Genomic DNA, 23,312 nt, shown 5'->3' with positions numbered 1-23,312 from the left:
TAAAGAATCTACTATATGGTTGATTTAGTGTTTAAATTGTTATGGGTTCTTCTGGCCCAACTGCTATTTTTTTGCTGTTGCTACATCTTCACATTATTTTAAACATTAATTCTTGAGCCAGCCTTTTGTAACTCAGGACAGGCCTGGATCACTAAAGCTTTTCCATAAACATGAGGCAGCCAGAAGACAGGGAGGTGGTGGGCAGGGTCTGTCCTGGGAAAGCCCCAAAAGGCCCTACTTGGTTACAGAAAAATTAGCTTTCATATCAGCAAGTATTCTTCCAAACTCTTATGTTTCTAAAAATTCATATGTTCTCATATTTCTTGAAGGAAAAAAAACTCTACCTTTCTCAAAAAGCCTTCTCCTGTAATTGAAAATATTTAAGATTATCGTTTCTGTTTTTAGTTATTTACATTCTACTTAGAAACTCAACAGACGGCTTTGGGCTGAGTTATAATCTGCCATTACCCCTAGTGTAATAAATGCCACTGACTTTATGAATGAAGAGCCCAGGGGCAATGCCAAAAAGAGGAAAAAATTCCAGACTTCGTATAAATAACTGGAAAAGTATACATAGCAAGGACAAAATAATTGGATTTTAATAGGATTATATAGATCCTTCAACACAGAATACCATGGTTCTTTATGGGTTGCCTTGGATAATATCAATGATCTCACTGTAAACTTGATGATATACATCTAATCCAAACAAAAAGTCTAAATGATTATAGTAAGAAATAGTTTTATGGTAAATATGATTTGTGATTTCAGAAAGTAAAATTTTAACATCTTCAGGATCAGCCAACAAGTCACTTTCACCACTCCAAGTTGCAGTTGGCACATTCATGTTTGCCACATTGTACAATGGAGAAGTTGTCTAAATGCAAATAAGTAAAAGCAAGAGTTTTCAAAGAGAATAATACATATAAAGTGTTACTTACTAATTCTTTAAATTATAATTTAAAGTACAATTTAAAAGTAAGCTTAATCTAAAATAATTGTTATTAAGGAAGCAATGAGTATGAAAGAACATTGTAGTTTTTAATTATTAATAGAAATAAATCAGATACAAATTAAAACTGAAGTTTGTTCTGATTCAGAGTATTAAAATTTTATTTGGCTTATATAACTGTTCAGTTATTTGGCTTATATCAGTTCAGTTCACTTCAGTTGCTCAGTCATGTCTGACTTTTTGCAACCCCATGGACTGCAGCACGCCAGGCCTCCCTGTCCATCACGAACTCCCAGAGTTTACTCAAACTCATGTCCATTGAGTCGGTGGTGCCATCCAAACATCTCATGCTCTGTCATCCCCTTCTCCTCCCGCCTTCAATCTTTCCCAGCATCAGGGTCTTTTCAAATGAGTCAGTATGTTTATTAGTAAATGATAAACATTGGCAGTCACGTTCAGTATGATTTTAATGAATTAGATCTTTATATTTTACCTCAAATGTTTACACAAGCAAACTACATCAGGCATTGGAGCTTAACAAACGCAGAAAAGTATGGTGGACAAGCATAAATTTTGAAGTAGATAGACTTGGGTTCTAGTATTTCAAGACATTTGTCATCATACTCAGACAGTTTTTATCAGCTTCTCAGTAACTTCTACATTTTCCTAGTTAGTATATGTGTTTGTCTTATCTTCCCAAACACAACAGTCTTAGGGTCAAGAACAATGGTATGCTTGCTTTTTTATTTCTTATTTAACCAAGCTCAGAGCTATGCACATTATAAATACAGTATTTTTCCTCTTGAGGGATGATGAATTATTCTACTGCTTGTCAATTTCTCTAGACTTATCTAAGATATTTGTTGTTAAAATACATAGAGAATATGGAAAAGTCACTTTGGTTGGAAATGAACCTATGGATCCAAATCAAGATAATCTTCATTTACTGGTCCTTCTCACTGTACTACCGTACTCTTGGGTTTCACAGATGAATCTTTAATAGTAAAAATCATTTCAATTGATCAGAGAGATAGTCTTTAATTTATACATAATTATGTACCTGATTAAAATGAACCAAGTTCAGATCAGGACTGCCCCAGTCGAAAGCTTTCAAGTGACTAGAATTAAAAAGCTGAAAGAAAAATTTTAAAGTAAGACTATACTCATTTTTCCATTACAGTGGCAGCTGATACATGTTAGGTATGCGTTGCACAGAAAGCCCCTTTGTACTACTAAGTCTGGTAGTATTTGTGTAGGTGGGATTCTTTGTTCCTCTCTTCCTATACACAAGTTAAGAAATGGAAGAGCTAGGAGGTGGGGGGCAGAGAAATCTGCAGACAGTAATTCTACCATCTTCATATAAATGCACATCTCCTGAAGGCCTTTTACCTTATTAAAGGGGGCGTGTGTGTTTGGGGTAACATTAGGCTTCCCCAGAAACTCTCTGCTGTGTCTATAGAGGTCTAAGACTAAGCGTGCTAGGACTAAGGTGACACTGCCCTAAAAATTATTGCTTCAAATAACAAAGATCAAGAGCATGTCCCAGAAGCCACCCCCTTCTTCACCCCTTAACACTTGCAGCTTCACCACCAGCTTTGAACCTATTAGGTCTAATCAGACTTCAACTGTTTTCCCCTGATTATGTTTTCATTTCAAGAAGGCTAAGTTTCTCATGTTACTCATCTTCTCCAGGATGATAAAATGTCTACGTCTCTATATATCCCATATTTTATCTCCTTCCAGCACTCCCCAACTCTTAAAACTCTATCATCTGTTATACCATCATCAACCTATACATTAAAACACTTCTCTGATTGTAAATCTGATTTTCCCTGAGAATACTTTTCCATGGCCAAGTTTATTTATGACATTAACATTTGTAAAATTTTGGTCTATTCTGAGACATTTTTTTCATCTTATCTATAAGAAGTATTTGATTACCTATTTATTCCCTTATCCTTGAGATATTTTCTTCACTTAACTTCTAGAATAACATGATATCTTGGTCTTCATTATTTTTTTTTTTTCATTGTTTCACTCAGTGCTTCTTTTAAGCTTCCTTGGCAAATTTAGCCTCTCCTGCTGACCTCTAAATCTTTCCATTTCTCATCACTTAATCTTTGCTCCTCTTTTCTTCTCTATTTATACTCAGTCTATTTGTTTCCTCATCCAGTCTCTTGGCTTTAAATGTTATACATATTCAAAGTGTTTATCTTCTTTTATAAGTCTTTTCTAAATTCTAGACTCCTATCAGGCTCCTGCTCAGTTGCTTCAGGCACGTCTGACTTTTTGTCATCCTAAGGGTGTCGCCCGCCAGGCTTCTCTGTCAGTGGGATTCTCCAGGTAAGAATGCTGGAGCAGGTAGCCCTGCTCTCCTCCAGGGCATCTTTCCAACACAGGGATCAAACGCCTGTGGTGTCTCCTGCGGCTCCTGCAATGCAGGTGAATTCTTTACCACTGAACTGCCACAAAGCCTTCTAGACTTCTAAACACAATTTATTCAAAATCAAGACTTAAATGTCTAAAACAGCACCTCCAAAACAGAACATCTTATCTTTCCTCTAAACCCATTCCATCATCAAACTTCTCCCTCTCCTTCAAAATTAATTTCATCTTTTCATTACTTAGTCCAAACACTTCGGATCAGCTAAGATTCATTTCTTTTACTTCTCATATTTCCATGATTAAATTTTCTAGGCTCCAATTTCATGATATACACATGCATATTCAGAATCTAACAATTTTTCCCACCTCTACGGGGAACATATCAGAGCAAGCCATCATCAATTCTCTTTTGCATTGCTGCAATAATCTGACTTTCACATTGCTTATACTCTTGCTTCACTATAATCTATTCAACATAGAAGCTAAAAGCATTCCTTGAAACGTGTTCAGTTCAAGTCGTTCAGTCGTGTCCAACTCTTTGTGAACCCATGGACTGCATGCAGCATGCCAGGTTTCCCTGTCCACCATGAACTCCAGACCTTGTTCAAACTCATCCATCGAGTCGGTGATGCCAATAAACTATCTCATCCTCTGTTGTCCCCTTTTCCTTGATTCATGGACCTAACATGCCAGGTTCATTTTCAGCCTGTGATTCATCCAGCCCTAAATAAAGTCAAGCACTGTTTCCACTGTTTCCCCATCTATTTGCCATGAAGTGATGGGACCAGATGCCATGATCCTAGTTTTATGAATGTTGAGCTTTAAGCCAACTTTTTCACTCTCCTCTTTCACTTTTATCAAGAGGCTCTTTAGCTCTTCCTCACTTTCTGCCATAGGGGTGGTGTCATCTGCATATCTGAGGTTATTGATATTTCTCCCCACAATCTTGATCCCAGCTTGTGCTTCATCCAGCCCAGTGTTTCTCATGACGTACTTTACATAGAAGTTAAATAAGCAGGGTGACAATATAAAGCCTTGATGTACTCCTTTACACATTAGAATATGGTATTTATCTTTCTCTTTCTGACTCACTTCACTCTGTATAATAGGTTCTAGGTTCATCCACCTCATTAGAACTGATTCAAATGCATTTCTTTTTATGCTGAGTAATATTCCATTGTACATATACACCACAACTTCTTTATCCATTCATCTGTCAATGGACATCTACGTTGCTTCCATGTTATAGCTATTGTAAATAGCGCTGCAGTGAACAATGGGATACATATGTCTTTTTCAATTTTGGTTGTCTCAGGGTGTATGCTTAGGAGTGGGATTGCTGGGTCATATGATGGTTTTATTCCTAGTTTTTTAAGGAATCTCCATACAGTCTTCCATAGTGGCTGTATCAGTTTACATTCTCACCAACAGTGCAAGAGCTTTCCCTTTTCTCCACACCCTCTCTAGCATTTATTGTTTGTAGACTTTCTGATGAGGGCCATTCTGACCACCAAACCATCTGACCTGCCTCTTGAGAAATCTGTATGCAGGTCAGGAAGCAACAGTTAGAACTGGACATGGGACAACAGACTGGTTCCAAATAGGAAAAGGAGTACGTCAAGGCTGTATATTGTCACCCTGCTTGTTTAACTTCTATGCAGAGGACATCATGAGAAACACTGGGCTGGAAGAAACACAAGCTGGAATCAAGATTGCCAGGAGAAACAGCAATAACCTCAGATATGCAGATGACATCACCCTTATGGCAGAAAGTGAAGAGGAACTAAAAGGCCTCTTGATGAAAGTGAAAGGAGAGTGAAAAATATGGCTAAAGCTCATCATTCAGAAAACGAAGATCATGGCATCTGGTCCCATCACTACATGGGAAATAGATGGAGAAACAGTGGAAAAGTGCCGGACTTTATTTTTGGGGGCTCCAAAATCACTGCAGATGATGATTGCAGCCATGAAATTAAAAGACGCTTACTCCTTGGAAGAAAAGTTATGACCAACCTAGATAGCATGTTGAAAAGCAGACACATTACTTTGCCAACTAAGGTCCTTCTAGTCCAGGCTATGGTTTTTCCAGTAGTCATGTATGGATGTGAGAGTTGGACTGTGAAGAAGGCTGAGCACTGAAGAATTGATGCTTTTGAACTGTGGTGTTGGAGAAGACTCTTGAGAGTCCCTTGGACTGCAAGGAGATTCAACCAGTCCATTCTGAAGGAGATCAGACCTGGGATTTCTTTGGAAGGAATGATGCTAAAGCTGAAACTCCAGTACTTTGACCACCTCATGTGAAGAGTTGACTTATTGGGAAAGACTTTGATGCTGCAAGCGATGGGGGCAGGAGGAGAAGGGGATGACAGAGGATGAGATAGCTGGATGGCATCACTGACTCAATGGACGTGTGAGTGTGAGTGAACTCCGGGAGATGGTGATGGACAGGGAGGCCTGGCGTGCTGTGATTCATGGGGTCACAAAGAGTCGGACACGACTGAGCAACTGAACTGAACTGATTCTGGCCACTGTGAGGTGATGTCTCCTTGTGGTTTTGATTTGCATTTCTCTAATAATGAGTGATGTTGAGCATCTTTTAATGTGTTTGTTAACCATCTGTATGTCTTCTTTGCAGAAATGTCTGTTTAGGTCTTTTCCCCACTTTTTGATTGGATTGTTTGTCTTTCTGGTACTGAGTTGTATAAGCTACTTGTTTATTTTGGAAATTAATCACTTGTCAGTTGTTTCATTTGCTCTTATTTTCTCCCATACTGAGGGTTGTATTTTCAGCTTGCTTATAGTTTTCTTTCCTGTGCAAAAGCTTTTAGGTTTAATCAAGTCCCACTTGTTTACTTTGCTTTTATTTCCATTACTCTAGGAGGTAGTCATAGAGGATCTTTCTTTATGTCATCAAATGTTCTGCCTATGTTTTCCTCTAAGAGTTTTATAGTTTCTGGTCTTACATTTAGGTCTTTAATCCATTTTGAGTTTATCTTTGTGTCTGGTGTTAGAAAGTGTTCTAATTTCATTCTTTTACATGTAGCTGACCAGTTTTCCCAGCACTATTTATTGAAGAGGCTATCTTTGCCTCATTGTATATTCGTACCTCCTTTGTCAAAAAATAAGGTACCCATAGGTGCCAACATCCGCTGGATCATGGAAAAAGCAAGAGAGTTCCAGAAAAACATCTATTTCTGCTTTATTGACTATGCCAAAGCCTTTGACTGTGTGGATCACAACAAACTGTGGAAAATTCTGAAAGAGATGGGAATACCAGACCACCTAACCTGCCTCTTGAGAAATCTGTATGCAGGTCAGAAAGTAACAGTTAGAACTGGACATGGGACAACAGACTGGGTCCAAATAGGAAAAGGAGTACGTCAAGGCTGTATATTGTCACTGTGCTTTTTTAAATTATATGCAGAGTACATCATGAGAAATGCTGGACTGGAAGAAACACAAGCTGGAATCAAGATTGCTGGGAGAAATATCAATAACCTCAGATATGCAGATGACACCACCCTTATGGCAGAAAGTGAAGAGGAGCTAAAAAGCCTCTTGATGAAAGTGAAAGAGGAGAGTGAAAAAGTTGGCTTAAAGCTCAACATTCAGAAAACGAAGATCATGGCATCCGGTCCCATCACTTCATGGGAAATAGATGGGGAAACAGTAGAAACAGTGTTAGACTTTATTTTTGGGGCTCCAAAATCACTGCAGATGGTGACTGCAGCCATGAAATGAAAAGATGCATACTCCTTGGAAGAAAAGTTATGATCAGCCTAGATAGTATATTCAAAAGCAGAGACATTACTTTGCCGACTAAGGTCCGTCTAGTCAAGGCTATTGTTTTTCCTGTGGTCATGTATGGATGTGAGAAGAAGGCTGAACGCTGAAGAATTGATGCGTTTGAACTGTGGTGTTGGAGAAGACTCTTGAGAGTCCCTTGGACTGCAAGGAGATCCAACCAGTCTATTCTGAAGGAGATCAACCCTGGGATTTCTTTGGAAGGAATGATGCTAAAGCTGAAGCTCCAGTACTTTGACCACCTCATGCGAAGAGTTGACTCATTGGGAAAGACTCTGATGCTGGGAGGGATTGGGGGCAGGAGGAGAAGGGGGCAACCGAGGATGAGATGGCTGGATGGCATCACGGACTCGATGGACGTGAGTCTGAGTGAACTCCGGGAGATGATGATGGACAGGGAGGCCTGGCATGCTGCGATTCCTGGGGTTGCAAAGAGTCGGACACGACTGAGCAATTGAACTGAACTGAACTGATAGGTGCATGGGTTTATTTCTGGGCTTTCTATCTGGTTGCATCGGTCTATATTTCTGCTTTTGTGCCAGTACCATACTGTCTTGATGAGTGTAGCTTTGTAGTATAATTTGAAGTCGGGAAGGTTGATGCCTCCAGTTCCATTCTTCTTTCTCAAGACTGCTTTGGCTATTCATGGGTCCTTTGTGTTTCCATATGAATTGTGAAATTTTTTGTTCTAGTTCTGTGAAAACTGCCATTGGTAATTTGATAGGGATCACATTGAATCTGTAGATTGTATTTGGTAGTATGGTCATTTTCACAATATTGATTCTTCCTACCCAGGAACATGGAATATCTCTCCATCTGTTTTATGTCATCTTTGATTTCTTTCATTAGTGTCTTATCAATACTAGTAACACTTTAAATGTTTCTAGTGTTCATTAAATTTAAAGACACTCTCATAATCATTATCCTATTTAATTCTCATAGTTATTTTTGTTAGGTGAGAGCACGATTATTAGTTCTATTTTTAAAATTAAAGAAACTGAATTCGTAAAGATTTAATGATCTTATTTAACATCCTACTGCCAGTAAGATTTTGAGAAAGAATTCAATATCTTATATTTTGATCTCAAGCATATATATTCCTATTTTATCTTGGCTCTCAATGTTAAGACAGCATTCATATGGAATTTTCCTTTATCAATATTCACTCAACAAATATTCTTCAGTATCTACTATATGCCACAAACTTAGTTTTGCAATAGATAACTGAACAAAACTTGGTCATGGTCTTCATGGAGTTCATAATTTAACAGAGGAGAAAGTATAATCTAGTGAAATAGTAGGTATTAAGAGACCTCTGTTCTTGTCTTAGTTTTTTTGTTTATTTGTTTTGTTTTTTAAGAAAAAGTTTTAAATATATGGGCATATTAAATCTTGAGCATAGCCTAGTTGATCCCTTGCCTACTGTTCTGAATGAACGTTTTCTCATTTGTAAAATAGAAAATAACTATACTGATCTTATTGCCTAAACTGAGGATCTAATAGATTCTATTATTAACATATATTATAAACTTTTAAGAATCATAGATATTTTTAATAATTTCAATGTATCCTTCTAAATGTATCATTCTATGGCAATGGCCAGATCACTAGAATGGTGAGATAAGCTGCAAGCAGTTTAAATAAAATTTTACCAAAATGCACTTTAAAATGTATTTTAGTGTACCTGACTCCAGTGGAGCATATTTTGAACAGATGTTCCTGCTGGGTTTTGTGACATGTACACATCCACACGACTCTGAGGGTTTAAAACATTATTTTTATTCTTCCAACCAGAAAAAATAATCTTTGATATTTATTAAACTAAAAAATGTCAAGGAAATTTAATTTATAATAAATAGTGTTAATAAAACAAATTATATTTAACTTAAATACATTAAAAATGTACTTATTAAATGTAAATTTTGCATTAATATAGAAGATATTATTGGATTTCTAAGTGCTGAGGTCCATCACCCATACTGAAAACAATCAAAACTGATGTAACACACACCTTTTGAAAGCACTAAAGAACTGAAAAGATAGAAAGAAATTATCAGGATAAATGGAAGAGAAAAGAAAGAGAATTTAAAAAGAAGAGCAATGTACTAAAGTCACTTAAGTTTATCTGCCAATCCTAGAAAATTTAAAGTTTCATTTTAAGAAATCCATTCAGTTTAGTCGCTCAGTCATGTCCCCCTGAACTGCAGCACACCAGGCTTTCCTGTCCTAGAGAAGGGAATTGCAAACCACTTCAGTATTCTTGCCATGAAAACCCCATGAGCAGTATGAAAAGGCAAAAAGATAACTAGTTAAGGATAGCAAAAATCAGCCCAGGACTTTTTGAGGACAGTGGGAAAGTTTAAAAAGAAATTCTTTCCATGATAAACTGGGGTCCCAAAGTTCTACACAACTCAAAGTAAAACTTAATCAGAAATACAGCTGTGCTCATGCCAATCTGTAACCTAGGTCTGCATTGCCAACATATTCCCTGGGAACCTGCATCAGTGAATAAGATATATAAGGTCAATGTAATCCTTACTAAAACCTCAACAAATTATGTTTATGATACTGACAAACCTCTTCCAAAGTTTATGTAGAGAGACAAAAGATCCCAAAATAGCCAACACAATTATTAAAGGGAGGACTGACAAGACATAACCTCAAGACATTATTAATATAAAGCTACACTAATCAAGACCGTGTAGTATTGGTGAAAGAGTGGACAGATAGACAGATAGAGCCGAATACAGAGCCGAGAAATAGACCCCTAGAAACACAGTTAACTGATCTTTGACAAAAAAACAAAGGCAATGTAATAGGAAAATGATAATCTTTTCAATAAATGGTGTTGGAACAAGTGGATATCACATGGGGTGGGGGCGGGGGGGAAGAATCTAGACACAGACTTTACATCCTTCACAAAAAATGACTCAGAATAGACCATAGGTCTAAATGGGAAATGCTAAACTATAAAACTTCTAAAAGATAATACAGGAAAAAAAACTAGACAACTTGAGTGTGGCAATGACTTTTCAGATACAGTACCAAAGACACAATCCATGAAAGAAATAATCAGTAAGCTGAATTACAAGAACTGGACAAAGTCAAAATTCTGGGTTGTTTGACGACATATTTTCCAAATTACATTGATGAGAGTTTTTGCTACCTAATCTTCCTGGCATGATAACTTCCTTTCAGTTCGCTGAGTGACATTGGCCTGATTCTAGGCACTGCCTATCTGCAAACTGTAAGATTCTCTTCTGGTTTTTCATACTGCCTATAGGAAAGAAATTTCAAGTCAGATCCTAATTTCCCCATCAATCTTGATAGGATCAAGAGGACTGAATTAAAGAAAAAAAAGAACTGAATCAAACTGAACTATCACTCTTACTGTTCCCATACACACTGTGTGTGAATTTTTTCACTTCAAACTTTCCCAATCCTAGATAACTTAGTACACAATTAATTGCAATTGATGACACTGTCAACTTTTGTCCCAGAAAGGAGACTCACAAATTTAATGGCTAAGAAGTTAGAATATAAGCTTTCCTACTGCAAGGAGATCCAACCAGTCCATGCTGAAGGAGATCAGTCCTGGGATTTCTTTGGAAGGAATGATGCTAAAGCTGAAACTCCAGTACTTTGGCCACCTCATGCGAAGAGTTGACTCATTGGAAAAGACTGATGCTGGGAGGGATTGGGGGCAGGAGGAGAAGGGGACAACCGACGATGAGATGGCTGGATGGCATCACTGACTCAATGGACGTGAGTCTGAGTGAACTCCGGGAGATGGTGATGGACAGGGAGGCCTGGCATGCTGCGATTTATGGGGTCACAAAGAGTCGGACACAACTGAGCGACTGAGCTGAACTGAACTGAATAGTCCACCTACAAAAGAGTTCTCAAAGACATTATAATTACAATAAAGACATCAATAGCCAAATATACTATGCAAGACATAGAATAACTAAGAAAAGCAAGCAGAAATAAAGATTATATTTATGATGTTTCTAGACATTCTATGGTAGATATATAACACTAGATAGAAGAATATGAGAGGCCTTTTTAAAAAGGTAATCTTCTATGACAGAAAATTATGCTTTTCATATCTTTGGGGAAAAGGGAGAGAATGGAGTTCTTTTCTTCTATTATGAAGAATATTAGTGTTTCTTTCAAATATCTGTAATTGTCTGAAACTTGCAATAAGACCTTCTTGAGGTTAAAAAAAAAATCAACATATATCCTTGTGGTATGAAAATGTGCTTAGAAATTAAGAGAATACCTATTTTCTTATGAACAGATATATTGGTTCTCATTAAGAACTTTCTTTAAAGGCCCAGGAGCAAGAATCAATAAACTAGTCCAAATGCCACAAAAAACTGCTTTTTCCAAATTTGGGTTTTTTAATTTAATGTGCTGATAAAACCTTGCATCTTTAAGAGAATTAATATACAATCAATACAAATGACCTTCTAATAGTAGCTTGAGTACCAACAGAGTTTCCCACCCCAGTAATTTTGATGAATGCCAAAAGCATATAAGTTAATTGCCAGGAACCTTGATTATGGAAAAATCAAGGAAGTGGAAGAGTGTTAGGAATCAGGATATAAGAGGAAGAGTTATGTAAGACAGTGAATGGAAGACAAATACATGAAACCTCAGACAACTAACATCTAATTGCAAAGACTAATAAAGATAACTATAGCTGTAGCTAGTCTCTATTCTTTACAGAGATTAAGAAAAATATGGAAGTAAAAAAAAAATCCCAGCATGCTAATACAAATTAGTTTCTTAATGTTGGTACAGTCACAAAATTAGAAAGGCTAAGAATCTAACTACAAGAGTAAATGGACAAAACATAAAATGATACACAAAGCATAGACTAAGCACTATTAAAAGCTGCTTTCTAAAAATTGGCAAAATATATTTTAAATACAACTTGTTCTCACCGTATTTAAGTTCTTTAGGTCATATCCACTTATCATAAACAAGACATCATGACAAATCTTACCAAAAATCTTCAGTGGACACAGCTTTGAGCCAACAAATCTTTTAAAGGAGGTATTAGGTAAGAACTCTTTGCTGCCAGAAAAAAGCTGTAAAATAAATTTACTCTATTCATGTTTGGAAGACTAAAACAATTTAATCAAAAATTGATGTGGTGAGTTCACTATATTTACAACCAAATACATTATCTTACTGTTTCAAACATTTAAATTAAGGGATGAAATTTGAGAGCAATATATAGAGACAATTTGATTAATGAATTTCTTATACAATGAGTCATCCAAAAGTATCATAAGTAAAATCTTATTCCTGTGTAGAAACAAAGGCAAGAATCCAGTGTAAATGAAGCCAAAAAATTCAAATCATACATGTGGCTGTGCAAACATAGCTAAGACCTTTTATTTTGAAAGCAGAGCATCATTATCATTTTGGGTTGTCAACTACAAAAAGGGAAGAAATAACATACCTTGATCAGTGACTTCCAGTTGTATGCCATTTTAATTAAAGGGCTTTTTGAGTATTTAATGGAAAAAACTGGGGCTAAGGCAAAAAATACTTTGATTCTATCGGCTATCTTTGGTATTGTGGAAAATGTTATGAAAGCTGAAAGAAAATAAGATATAAATAAACTATTCTTAATTACGATCATGTAAGAAATGACAATGGTAAGTTCAATAATTAATTTACTAATTCATTTCTTAATTTATATATCAGTTATTGACTACCCATAATGAGACATGCATATTGATTACAACATAATGCTTGTTATTAGGATCGAAAACAAATGTGTAGATTGTAAATGAGGATAATTCAGCAATAAATCAGTTTTATAACACCATAGTTTAAAATCAGAAATATTTGCTATTATGCATTAGTATAACTGGCAATGGCAAAAATGATGTAAGTGAATTTTTCGGATAGATGAATCTACTTTAGGTGAGAAATTCAATAAATATAAAATTGTTTTAATATTTACTTTTAATTAAAAATTTCCTTGCCTTCTTGAACAGAGGCTACTAAACACAATATTTTATTGATAATTCAGAGTAATTAATATGACAAATAGAAGTTTTTTTTTTTTGATAACTTATCAAGCTATGTAACTGCACATCACCTCTATTTTTATTAGTTCTTTTTTCCCTGGGTTCTGAGAAGTCAAAGAAGCAAAGAATTATATATCATATCAAACTGTGAGTCAATAAGCTCTGGCACATCACTCTTTTTTTTCTTATTTGATTATCTCCTAGGATTCTTGGTTCCATACAACTGAACAGCTGATGAAAACTTGGATTAAAATTCACACATGGTTAATAAATTTCAGAGAAAATGTCTATAAGAAATGGAATGCAATTGTTATTCAACATAATTTTTCTGGTAGAAAGTGGATGATTGCTATAAGAAATACTTCATACTCTTCAGTCTAGATAGTAGTCTTATGGTCTAGATGAAATGATGATGATCAATACAATCTAGACGTTACTCTAGAGTTTAGAAAAAACTCATTTAATATCGGGTTCTATTATAAAGTAGACTTTTCTGCTTCCCAAGTAGAAAGATTAAGTTTTATGGTACCATGGAAGAGAATTACATTAAGTTTTAAGGAATATTTTTCTGAGAGCAAAATTGATACACATTAGATAGAAGTGTTAAGTATTGTAAAGGGATGAAAGTTCTTTTCTAGTCATCTTTAAATATAGGAAGGATTTCTTCACCTTTGTTCATTTCTTAAGTTTCAGTTCAGTTCAGTTGAGTTGCTCAGTCATGTCTGACTCTTTGCGACCCCATGAATCACAGCACGCCAGGCCTCCCTGTCCATCACCAACTCCCGGGGTTCACTCAGACTCACGTCCACCAAGTCAGTGATTCCATCCAACCATCTCATCCTCTGTTGTCACCTTCTCCTCCTGCCCCCAATCCCTCCTAGCATCAGAGTCTTTTCCAATGAGTCAACTCTTTGCATGAGGTGGCCAAAGTATTGGAATTTCAGCCTCAGCATCATTCGTTCCAAAGAACACCCAGGACTAATGTCCTTCAGAATGGACTGGTTGGATCTCCTTGCAGTCCAAGGGACTCTCAAGAGTCTTCTCCAACACCACAGTTCAAAAGCAGCAATTCTCCGGTGCTCAGCTTTCTTCACAGTCCAACTCTCACATCCATACATGACCACAGGAAAAATCATAGCCTTGACTAGACAGACCTTAGTTGGCAAAGTAATGTCTCTGCTTTTGAATATGCTATCGAGGTTGGTCATAACTTTTCTTCCAAGAAGTAAGCATCTTTTAATTTCATGGGTGCAATCACCATCTGCAGTGATTTTGGAGCCCCCAAAATAAAGTCTGACACTGTTTCCACTGTTTCCCCATCTATTTGCCATGAAGTGATGGGACCGGATGCCATGATCTTCATTTTCTGAATGTTGAGCTTTAAGCCAACTTTTTCACTCTCCACTTTCACTTTCATCAAGAGGCTTTTTAGTTCCTCTTCACTTTTGGCCATAAGGGTGGTGTCATCTGCATATCTGAGGTTATTGATATTTCTTCCAGCAATCTTGATTCCAGCTTGTGCTTCTTCAAGCCCAGCATTTCTCATGATGTACTCTGCATAGAAGTTAAATAAGCAGGGTGACAGTATACAGCCTTGATGTACTGCTTTTCCTATTTGGACCCAGTCTGTTGTTCCATGTCCAGTTCTAACTGTTGCTTCCTGACCTGCATATAGGTTTCTCAGGAGGCAGGTCAGGTGGTCTGGTATTCCCATCTCCTTCAGAATTTTCCAGTTTCACACAGACAAAGGCTTTGGCATAGTCAATAAAGCAGAAATAGATCTTTTTCTGGAACTCTCTTGCTTTTTCGATGATCCAGCGGATGTTGGCAATTTGATCTCTGGTTCCTCTGCCTTTCTAAAACCAGCTTGAACATCAGGAAGCTCACGGTTCGTGTATTGCTGAAGCCTGGCGTGGAGAATTTTAAGCATTACTTTACTAGCGTGTGAGATGAGTGCAATTTGTGTGGTAGTTTGAGCATTCTTTGGCATTGCCTTTCTGTGTGATTAGAGTGAAAACTGACCTTTTCCAGTCCTGTGGCCACTGCTGAGTTTTCCAAATTTGCTGGCATATTGAGTGCAGCACTTTCACAGCATCATCTTTAAGGATTTGAAACAGCTCAACTAGAATTCCATCACCTCTACTAGCTTTGTTCATAGTGATGCTTTCTAAGGCCCACTTGACTTCACATTCCAGGATGTCTGGCTCTAGGTGAGTGATCACACCATCGTGATTATCCGGATCGTGAAGATCTTTTTTGTACGGTTTTTTTTGCGTATTCTTACCACCTCTTCTTAATATCTGCTGCTTCTGTTAGTTCCATACCATTTCTGTCCTTTATAGAGCCCATCTTTGCATGAAATGTTCCCTTGGTATCTCTAATTTTCTTGAAGAGATCTCTAGTCTTTCCTTTCTGTTCTTTTCCTGTATTTCTTTGCATTGATCACTGAGGAAGGCTTTCTTATCTCTTCTTGCTATTCTTTGGAACTCTGCATTCAGATGCTTATATCTTTCCTTTTCTCCTTTGCTTTTTGCTTCTCTTCTTTTCACAGAGAACATTTAAACATTCTTAAGTTTAATGTGTCCTAAATGTAAAAATCCAAGCACCCTTTTAAAACTTCTTACTCATAAATCCCTGTGCTTGATTTTTAAAAGAAAAATATTTATACAGTTTCTATTTGTGGAATAAATGACAGCTATGACTTCATTGTGCTATTTAGATGGATATCCAGCTTTTATACATTGCAAACAAACAAAACCTTGTTTTTACAGTCAATTGTTTGTGACTAGAGAATACAATATAGAATTAAAACAGGATATAATCTTCCAGGGCACTGCTCTCTATATATGTCTCTCAGTCCTGCTTTGGTTCACTTGCAGGTCTAGAAGCTGACCTATATCCTTAAGAATATATCTACAAACTTTAAAAGTGTAATAAAATAAGAGCAGCAATGATCTTTCTTGCCATACCAATGGTAGTGCCTTGTGAATGGCCTACATAAAATATTTGCTCTTGTTGGGTTTGCTTCACAATGAAATCAATGGAGGCTGGAAGGTCATATTTAGCCATCTCATCAAAGCTACAAAAGAAAAAAGAAAATAAAAATGTATATTCTACTATTATGTTAACATTTGAAGATATTGATTAGGTAAATATATTTAAAGCATTTTTCAACTCTCCTTGGGTACTATCAATAAGTTAGATAACATTATTTATCTATTGACTAGAGACTTCTGTGAGAGCACAAAGTTAAGGAAATAATACAGCCACAAGACAGTTTTATGAAGAAGGTGACTGTATATTCTAAGTACAGTGAAGTAGACTAAATATATAGGTTACAGAGAGAAAAAATAGAGTAGGGTAGTCAGTAAAGCTTACTGCTTAAAAATGAGAAATAAGCTGAAATCAAATGAGTACTCTTTAATTTTCCAGGTAAAATTTATATAAATTTTAATAGTCTTTTGAGAGCCCTGAGTTGAGAAAAAAAGACTTATGTTTCATTTCATTTCATTCAAAAAGAAGAAAACAGTCCAATACATTTATACAACAAAATATTACTCGGTTTTTTCTGTACCTGAAAGCCCAGAATTCCTTGGAGTTTGTTTTTAGGTACACGTGTTTTCGGGACCAGGTCGTCCCTCTGCTGTTCCCCATCCACACATCATAACCAGCATCTGCCAGAAGGAAGCCTAGGCTGTTATTAGGAAGATTGGAAATCCAGCTGCTGGCAGATGTGAGCAAACCATGTTGCAAGTATACAACAAGTCTCTGTACTGGAAAAAATGTAGAAAATTTCTTTTAAAATATTGTAGTGTCTACATGAGTATCTCACCTCAAATTTAATCGTATAGGATAAAATTTTTTTAAATTGTATAAATAGGGTAAGTTTTACATGTTTTAATCTGATTTTATGTCAGAGTTGTTCACTAATGAATTTCTTTCATATGCCCAAGCGGGCAATTAGGTCATGTCACATACATAAACATGGGCTTCCCAGGGGCCACTAGTGGTAAAGGACTGGCCTGAGAATGCAGGAAAAGTAAGAGATGTGGGTTTGATCCCTGGGTCCAAGAGGTCTCCTGGAAGAAGGCATGGCAACCTGCTGCAGTATTCTTGCCTGGAGAATCCCCATGGGCAGAAAAGCCGGGCAACAGTCCATAGGGTCGCAAAGAGTCAGTCATGACTAAAGTTACTTAGCCCACACATACTTAAACATACAAATTTTAAAGGATATATAATATTCAAATATCTCTTAGTAACTTGGGGACTCATTTAAATAGCATTGTTCAGTTCAGTTCAGTTGCTCAGTCGTGTCTGACTCTTTGTGACACCATGGACTGCCGTACGCCAGGCCTCCCTGTCTATCACTAATTCCCAGAGCCTACTCAAACTCATGTCCATTGAGTCAGTGATGCCAACCAACCATCTCATCCTCTGTCGCCCCCTTCTCCTCCTGCCTTCAATCTTTCCCAGCATCAGGGTCTTTTCCAATGAGTCAGGTCTTCGCATCCGGTGGCCAAAATATTGGAGTTTCAGCTTCAACATCAGTCCTTCCAATGAACACCCAGGACTGATCTCCTTTAGAATGAACTGGTTGGATCTCTTTGCAGTCCAAGGGACTCTCAAGAGTCTTCTCCAACACCACAGTTCAAAAGCATCAACTCTTTGGTGCTCATCTTTCTTTACAGTCCAACTCTCACATCCATACATGACCACTGGAAAAACCATACCTTTGACTAGATGGACCTTTGTTGGCAAAATAATATTTCTGCTTTTTAATATGCTGTCTAGGTTGGTCATAACTTTCCTTCCAAGAGGTAAGCATCTTTTAATTTCATGGCTGCAGTCACCATCTGCAGTGATTTTGGAGCCCAAAAAAATAAGTCAGCCACTGTTTCCACTGTTTCCCCATCTATTTCCCATGAAGTGATGGGACCAGATGCTATGATCTTCGTTTTCTGAATGTTGAGCTTTAAGCCAACTTTTTCACTCTCCACTTTCACTTTCATCAAGAGGCTTTTTAGTTCCTCTTCACTTTCTGCCATAAGGGTGGTGTCATCTGCATATCTGAGGTTATTGGTATTTCTTCCAGCAATCTTGATTCCAGCTTGTGCTTCTTCCAGCCCAGCATTTCTCATGATGTACTCTACATAAAAGTTAATAAGCAGGGTGACAATATACAGCCTTGATGTACTCCTTTTCCTATTTGGAACCAGTCTGTTGTCCCATGTCCAGTTCTAACTGTTGCTTCCTGAGCTGCACACATATTTCATAAGAGACAGGTCAGGTGGTCTGGTATTCTCATCTCTTTCAGAATTTTCCAGTTTGTTGTGATCCACACAGTCAAAGGCTTTGGCATAGTCAATAAACCAGAAGTAGATGTTTTTCTGGAACTCTCTTGCTTTTTCAGTGATCCAGCAGATGTTGACAATTTGATCTCTGGTTCTTCTGCCTTTTCTAAATTCAACTTGAACATCTGGAAGTTCACAGTCCTTGTATTGCTAAAGTCTGGCTTGGAGAATTTTGAGCATTACTTTGCTAGTATGTGAGAAGAGTGCAGTTGTGCAGTAGTTTGAGCATTCTTTGGCATTGCCTTTCTTTAGGATTGGAGTGAAAACTGACCTTTTGCAGTCCTATGGCCACTGCTGAGTTTTCCAAATTTGCTGGCATATTGAGTGCAGCACTTTCACAGCATTATCTTTCAGGATTTGAAATAGCTCAACTGGAATTCCATCACCTGCACCAGCTTTTTTCATAGAGATGCTTCCTAAAGCCCACTTGGCTTTGCATTCCAGGATGTCTGGCTGTAGGTGAGTGATCACACTGTCATGATTATCTGGGTCATGAAGATCTTTTTTGTACAGTTCTGTGTATTCTTGCCACCTCTTCTTTAAATAGCATGTTACATAAGATATATTTTATATGATTACTCCACCTTTCTCACTTCATAAAATAATTTTATACTCGCATTTTCACAGATATATTTAATATAGATTTTATCACTAGAACCATTGCTTTAATCACCAGTGTTTCCAGAGCTCTCATTTATACTTCCAAAGTTTTTGAGAGGCAACAGCTTTGAATAACATAATGTGTACTCACTGATAACTTTGTTTTACTCCAAATTGCCCTTCACACATAATCCACATCATTATTATCATTACTGAATCCAGGCACTGTAGCTGGAATATTGAAAAAACCTTGCCTATTACAGCACTTTAATGGCTAAAATATTACATTTCTTGTGATGATACAGGAAAGTTATGAATGGTTTGTACAGACTCTCTGACAGTGCAGACCAACCCTAGATCTGGAATAACTGGCCTTGATCATCATAGAGAGGTAGGGCTGCTGATATATAAGTCTTTATTGGGAAAAATTGGGAAAACATATTTGGTATTGAAATGATACACATAGGCATCTTTTGTTACTCCTATGCCTTGTTTTAACTGTAAATGTGCAAGTATGGCAACTATGACATATTAGGGACATAGTAGCCCTTAGGGATAAAGACCTGGTTTATCAAATAAACAAAGACAGCCAAGAGGAAGAGAAATTTACAGTGGGTAGTGGAGGGAGGGATGTATGAATACCAGATATGGCATTAGGATTAAATGTAATAGCAGATGAAATAAACTTAATGTGAGAAACATGCAGATCTGAGCAGTGCAAGAGGTACCCTTTACTAGATCATTTTAGTGTCACACCTAGATTGCCTTTGTTAAGCAGCTGAGTCATTCTTCCAGCTATTGTGACTGGTGCTTTTGAAGGGTTCACTATTGCCCCTTTCTGTGTGGAACTGCCCCCAGGCTAAGGGGAATTTCCTCAACCAGACTTTATTTCTTTCTATGGATGCCCTTCTGGCAGTGACTAACTGATACAAGAATGTAAAAAAGCTAGCCCCCTAACTTCAAGGTGGGACCATGTCTGCAGTGCAATTCAGGGATTCATAAACTCCTCTGAGACAACATTGTATTAGCTGAGTCTCATCCTTCCTTAGCTCCTTCCCCTGCCTTCCCTTCTTGTCCACATTATCTTCTCATGAAAGTATTCCAATCAGTAAATTACATGCGCCTATATCCTTGTCTCAGGGCTGCTTCTAGAGAACTCTAAGGTACTTACTATATTTTAAAATTATCTTTAATTCTTTTATTACAGTGTTTGAAAAATTGAGTCAAACCCTGAGGAATGATTACAATAATTATGTCAAAATTTTCTGCCTAGTAGATGTGACCTCTATAAGGATCAAAAATTATATTGGTAGAGGCTATTCAAAATTAAAGAATTTTCTCTGAAATGTACCATAATGTTCAAAATGAGAACTTGACAGAGTGTTTTAAAATATGAGAAACAATTTTTTCAAGGGAAAACTTTAAGGAGAAAAGGAAAATTCTCTGGTCTTTTTTTTTTTTTTTTTTGCAACAGTTAGACAAATAAGAAAAGTAGTCAGTTACATATTGTGCTAGTAAGTGGTACATCTAGAATTATTAATATGACCCTAGTGACAAATTCTAGTGCATTTTTCAGCGTCTCATTCTGCTGACAGTAGTGTATGTAGTACTGGAGTAAAGAGCCATGAGGCTGCTACCAAATGTATCTCTTTGCTATTACTAGAGGAGAGATTCACAGGCACAAAGAAAGAAATTTTTACCAGCCATACTTCAAACCTACAGAATAAAACTACTGTGTTTCAGAGCATTTCTAACCCCTCATTAAACAAAGAAAATTCTAGGTAATTGACATGTATGAGTATGGTGATCCACAAAGGAAACTTGGGAGGAGCAACATGTGTTCCACCATACTTTAAAACCACTCTGAATAAGGAGCTAAAGGAGAGTCAGATTCTCTTTCTGGGGCATATAGAGATATGCATGAGAAGTTAACTGTTCACTCAATCTTTAAACCCTTTTCTTGTTCTAAACTCACTGAGAAGAAATGGAGAAATTAAGAGGTTCAGATAGTCACCAGTTTACCTTGAACTGAGCGTTACCTGAATTGTTTTCACTGTTTGTCTTCCCATAGGGAATTCTATAAAGGCCAAGGATATAACCGTCTTCAGTTGTAATATCATACTCTTCATCTGGGTAGCCCCAGTAGGAAATAATTTGACTCTAGATAAGGAAAAAGCAAACCTTTTAGAATAAGACCGTTAGTGAATTAATGTAACCTAATTAATCTAACCTAATCCCATGGACAGAGGAGCCTGGTGGGCTATAATCCATGGGGTCACGAAGAGTAGGACATGACTGACTAACACACACAAACACACATTAATGTAATAATGAATCTTTGTATTCTCAATCTTAAACCTATGTATTTTTTTATTTTCACTAATTCACTGATTAATTCAGTAATAAATATTTATAGAATATCTACTAGGCATCAGTCTTATATACCAGGGGTTCATAGATAAATAAAACAGCAACAACAAAAAATTAAAACCCCTGCATTCAAGGAGATATCTCAAGAACTAACCAATTATTTTTTTCTGACTACTAATCATAGTTTTACCTACATACCAATATACAATTTTAAAATATGTTTACCCACAAGTGTTTGTTTGTTTATATATATAGCTAAGAATATATACATATGTGGAATTTTTGTGTAAATGCATATATAGAATAGAGAAATGATATGTTTATGCATATTTTCATTTCAGACACAGAATAAAGCAGAAATGGAAACTGAAAGCTATAGGATAGCAGATGAGAAATATTAGTTGACCCATATTCAAAATACATAAATGCAGAGATATAAACTGACTGTAGAACTGTTCAAATAAAACCCCTCAAAACAGAGTAGCATTCCCCATTACTTTATTAGCTTAACATTTATGTCCTAGCAACTTACAATATTCATATTTGCTTCAGGGTTCACAGATCTTTGTTTTCTAAAGACACCATGAGTAGTTCTAAGAATTAGGATGAAAGACATCACCTTGAAAAGGTACCACATTTGGAATCTACACATAAAAAGAGATTTTAATAATATTAAAATTGCAGCAATTAATACTATTTGACTGCTTAAATAATTCTGTGAGGAAGGGAATATTACCATTTTCAGATGACAAAACAGAGGCTCTGAAAAATTAAATAAACCTGTCTAAGGATATACAATGTATAACTGGCAATCATGTTCAGATTTAGGCCTGCTTAACTCCAAAATCCATGTTTTTCCAATTATTCTATTCTGTAGCACAAATTCCCTCTTTAAAGTCTTCTTAATAGTATTGCTTAGCTCAGTTTTAAGAGTTTTACTATATACTGCAGGTTAACTAATATAATTGATATAACTGACATAATAATACTCTTACCAGACTATTATTTATTCAAAGTATGTTTAAAGGTTTCTGGGTTTGGGAGAGGGAAAGGGGACTAATGTGAAGATTAGAAAGCTTGCATAGCTTACATTCAGCCTCTCAGGGTTTAGATTTTATTTTGTTTACAGAGATATGACTTTGAGTGTGAGTAACTAAATTCTGGAAAGCCAGGACAAGTAAATCATTTCTAGAAAACTGAGAAACCAGGGAATCACAGAGGTCACCATCTAGATTCTCTCCCCAGACCTTGATTTACCAATTTCATAAGACTTGTAAAATGAGCCAGACACTGTACCTGAAAGGATATTATGAGGCATTTTCAAAACTCCCAACTTCACAACTTATAAACTGTGTGACTTAAAGCAAGTTACTTACCCTCTCTGAGTATGTTTTCCTACTTAAAAAGTGTAAATAATGCCTACTTCTCAGGTTTGTTATAAAACTAAAATTTGATAAATGTGACGTGATGCTTTCTTAATATAATACTTTATTTTCTTGGGCTCCAAAATTATTGCAGATGGTGTCTGTAGCAATGAAATTAAAAGACAGTTTCTCCTTGGAAGAAAAGCTATGACCAACCTAGACAGCATATTAAAAAGCAGAGACATTACTTTGTCGATAAAGTTTCATTTAGTCAAAGTTATGGTTTTTTCAGTAGTCAAGTATGGGTGTGAGAGTTGGACCATAAAGAAAGCTTTTGAACTGTACTGTTGGAGTAGACTCTTGAGAGTCCCTTGGACTGAAAGGAGATCAAACCAGTCAATCCTAAAGGAAATCAGTCCTAATTATTCATTGGAAG

The 23,312-nt window shown here is 36.6% G+C and overlaps 1 protein-coding gene across 1 annotated transcript; it reads right to left on the bottom strand.

Annotated features, from left to right (window-relative positions):
* Window positions 1-643: 643 nt before the first annotated feature.
* Window positions 644-22,149, bottom strand: LOC128068056 (lipase member J-like). The gene is made up of 9 exons (XM_052661207.1): window positions 22,045-22,149; window positions 21,182-21,302; window positions 16,766-16,964; window positions 16,161-16,270; window positions 12,615-12,751; window positions 12,091-12,237; window positions 8,826-8,897; window positions 2,013-2,084; window positions 644-877 (listed from the first exon to the last, which is right to left on the bottom strand). Exons 1-9 carry the CDS (start codon window positions 22,147-22,149, stop codon window positions 644-646), a joined length of 1,197 nt encoding a protein of 398 aa, XP_052517167.1.
* Window positions 22,150-23,312: the final 1,163 nt, after the last annotated feature.

This window comes from Budorcas taxicolor, chromosome 23 (genome assembly GCF_023091745.1).
Source record: "Budorcas taxicolor isolate Tak-1 chromosome 23, Takin1.1, whole genome shotgun sequence".
Lineage (NCBI taxonomy): Eukaryota > Metazoa > Chordata > Mammalia > Artiodactyla > Bovidae > Budorcas > Budorcas taxicolor.
This window is presented reverse-complemented; position numbering and strand designations above follow the sequence as displayed.

Coding starts and splice junctions, on each gene's coding strand:
- LOC128068056 (XM_052661207.1), bottom strand. CDS start 22,149: ATGTGGTACCTTTTCAAGGTGATGTCTTTCATCCTAATTCTTAGAACT. Junction 8,898..12,090: donor ACCTAAAGAACTTAAATACG/GTGAGAACAAGT, acceptor TTAAACCCTCAG/AGTCGTGTGGATGTGTACAT. Junction 2,085..8,825: donor ATATGCTCCACTGGAGTCAG/GTACACTAAAAT, acceptor TTTTTCTTTCAG/CTTTTTAATTCTAGTCACTT.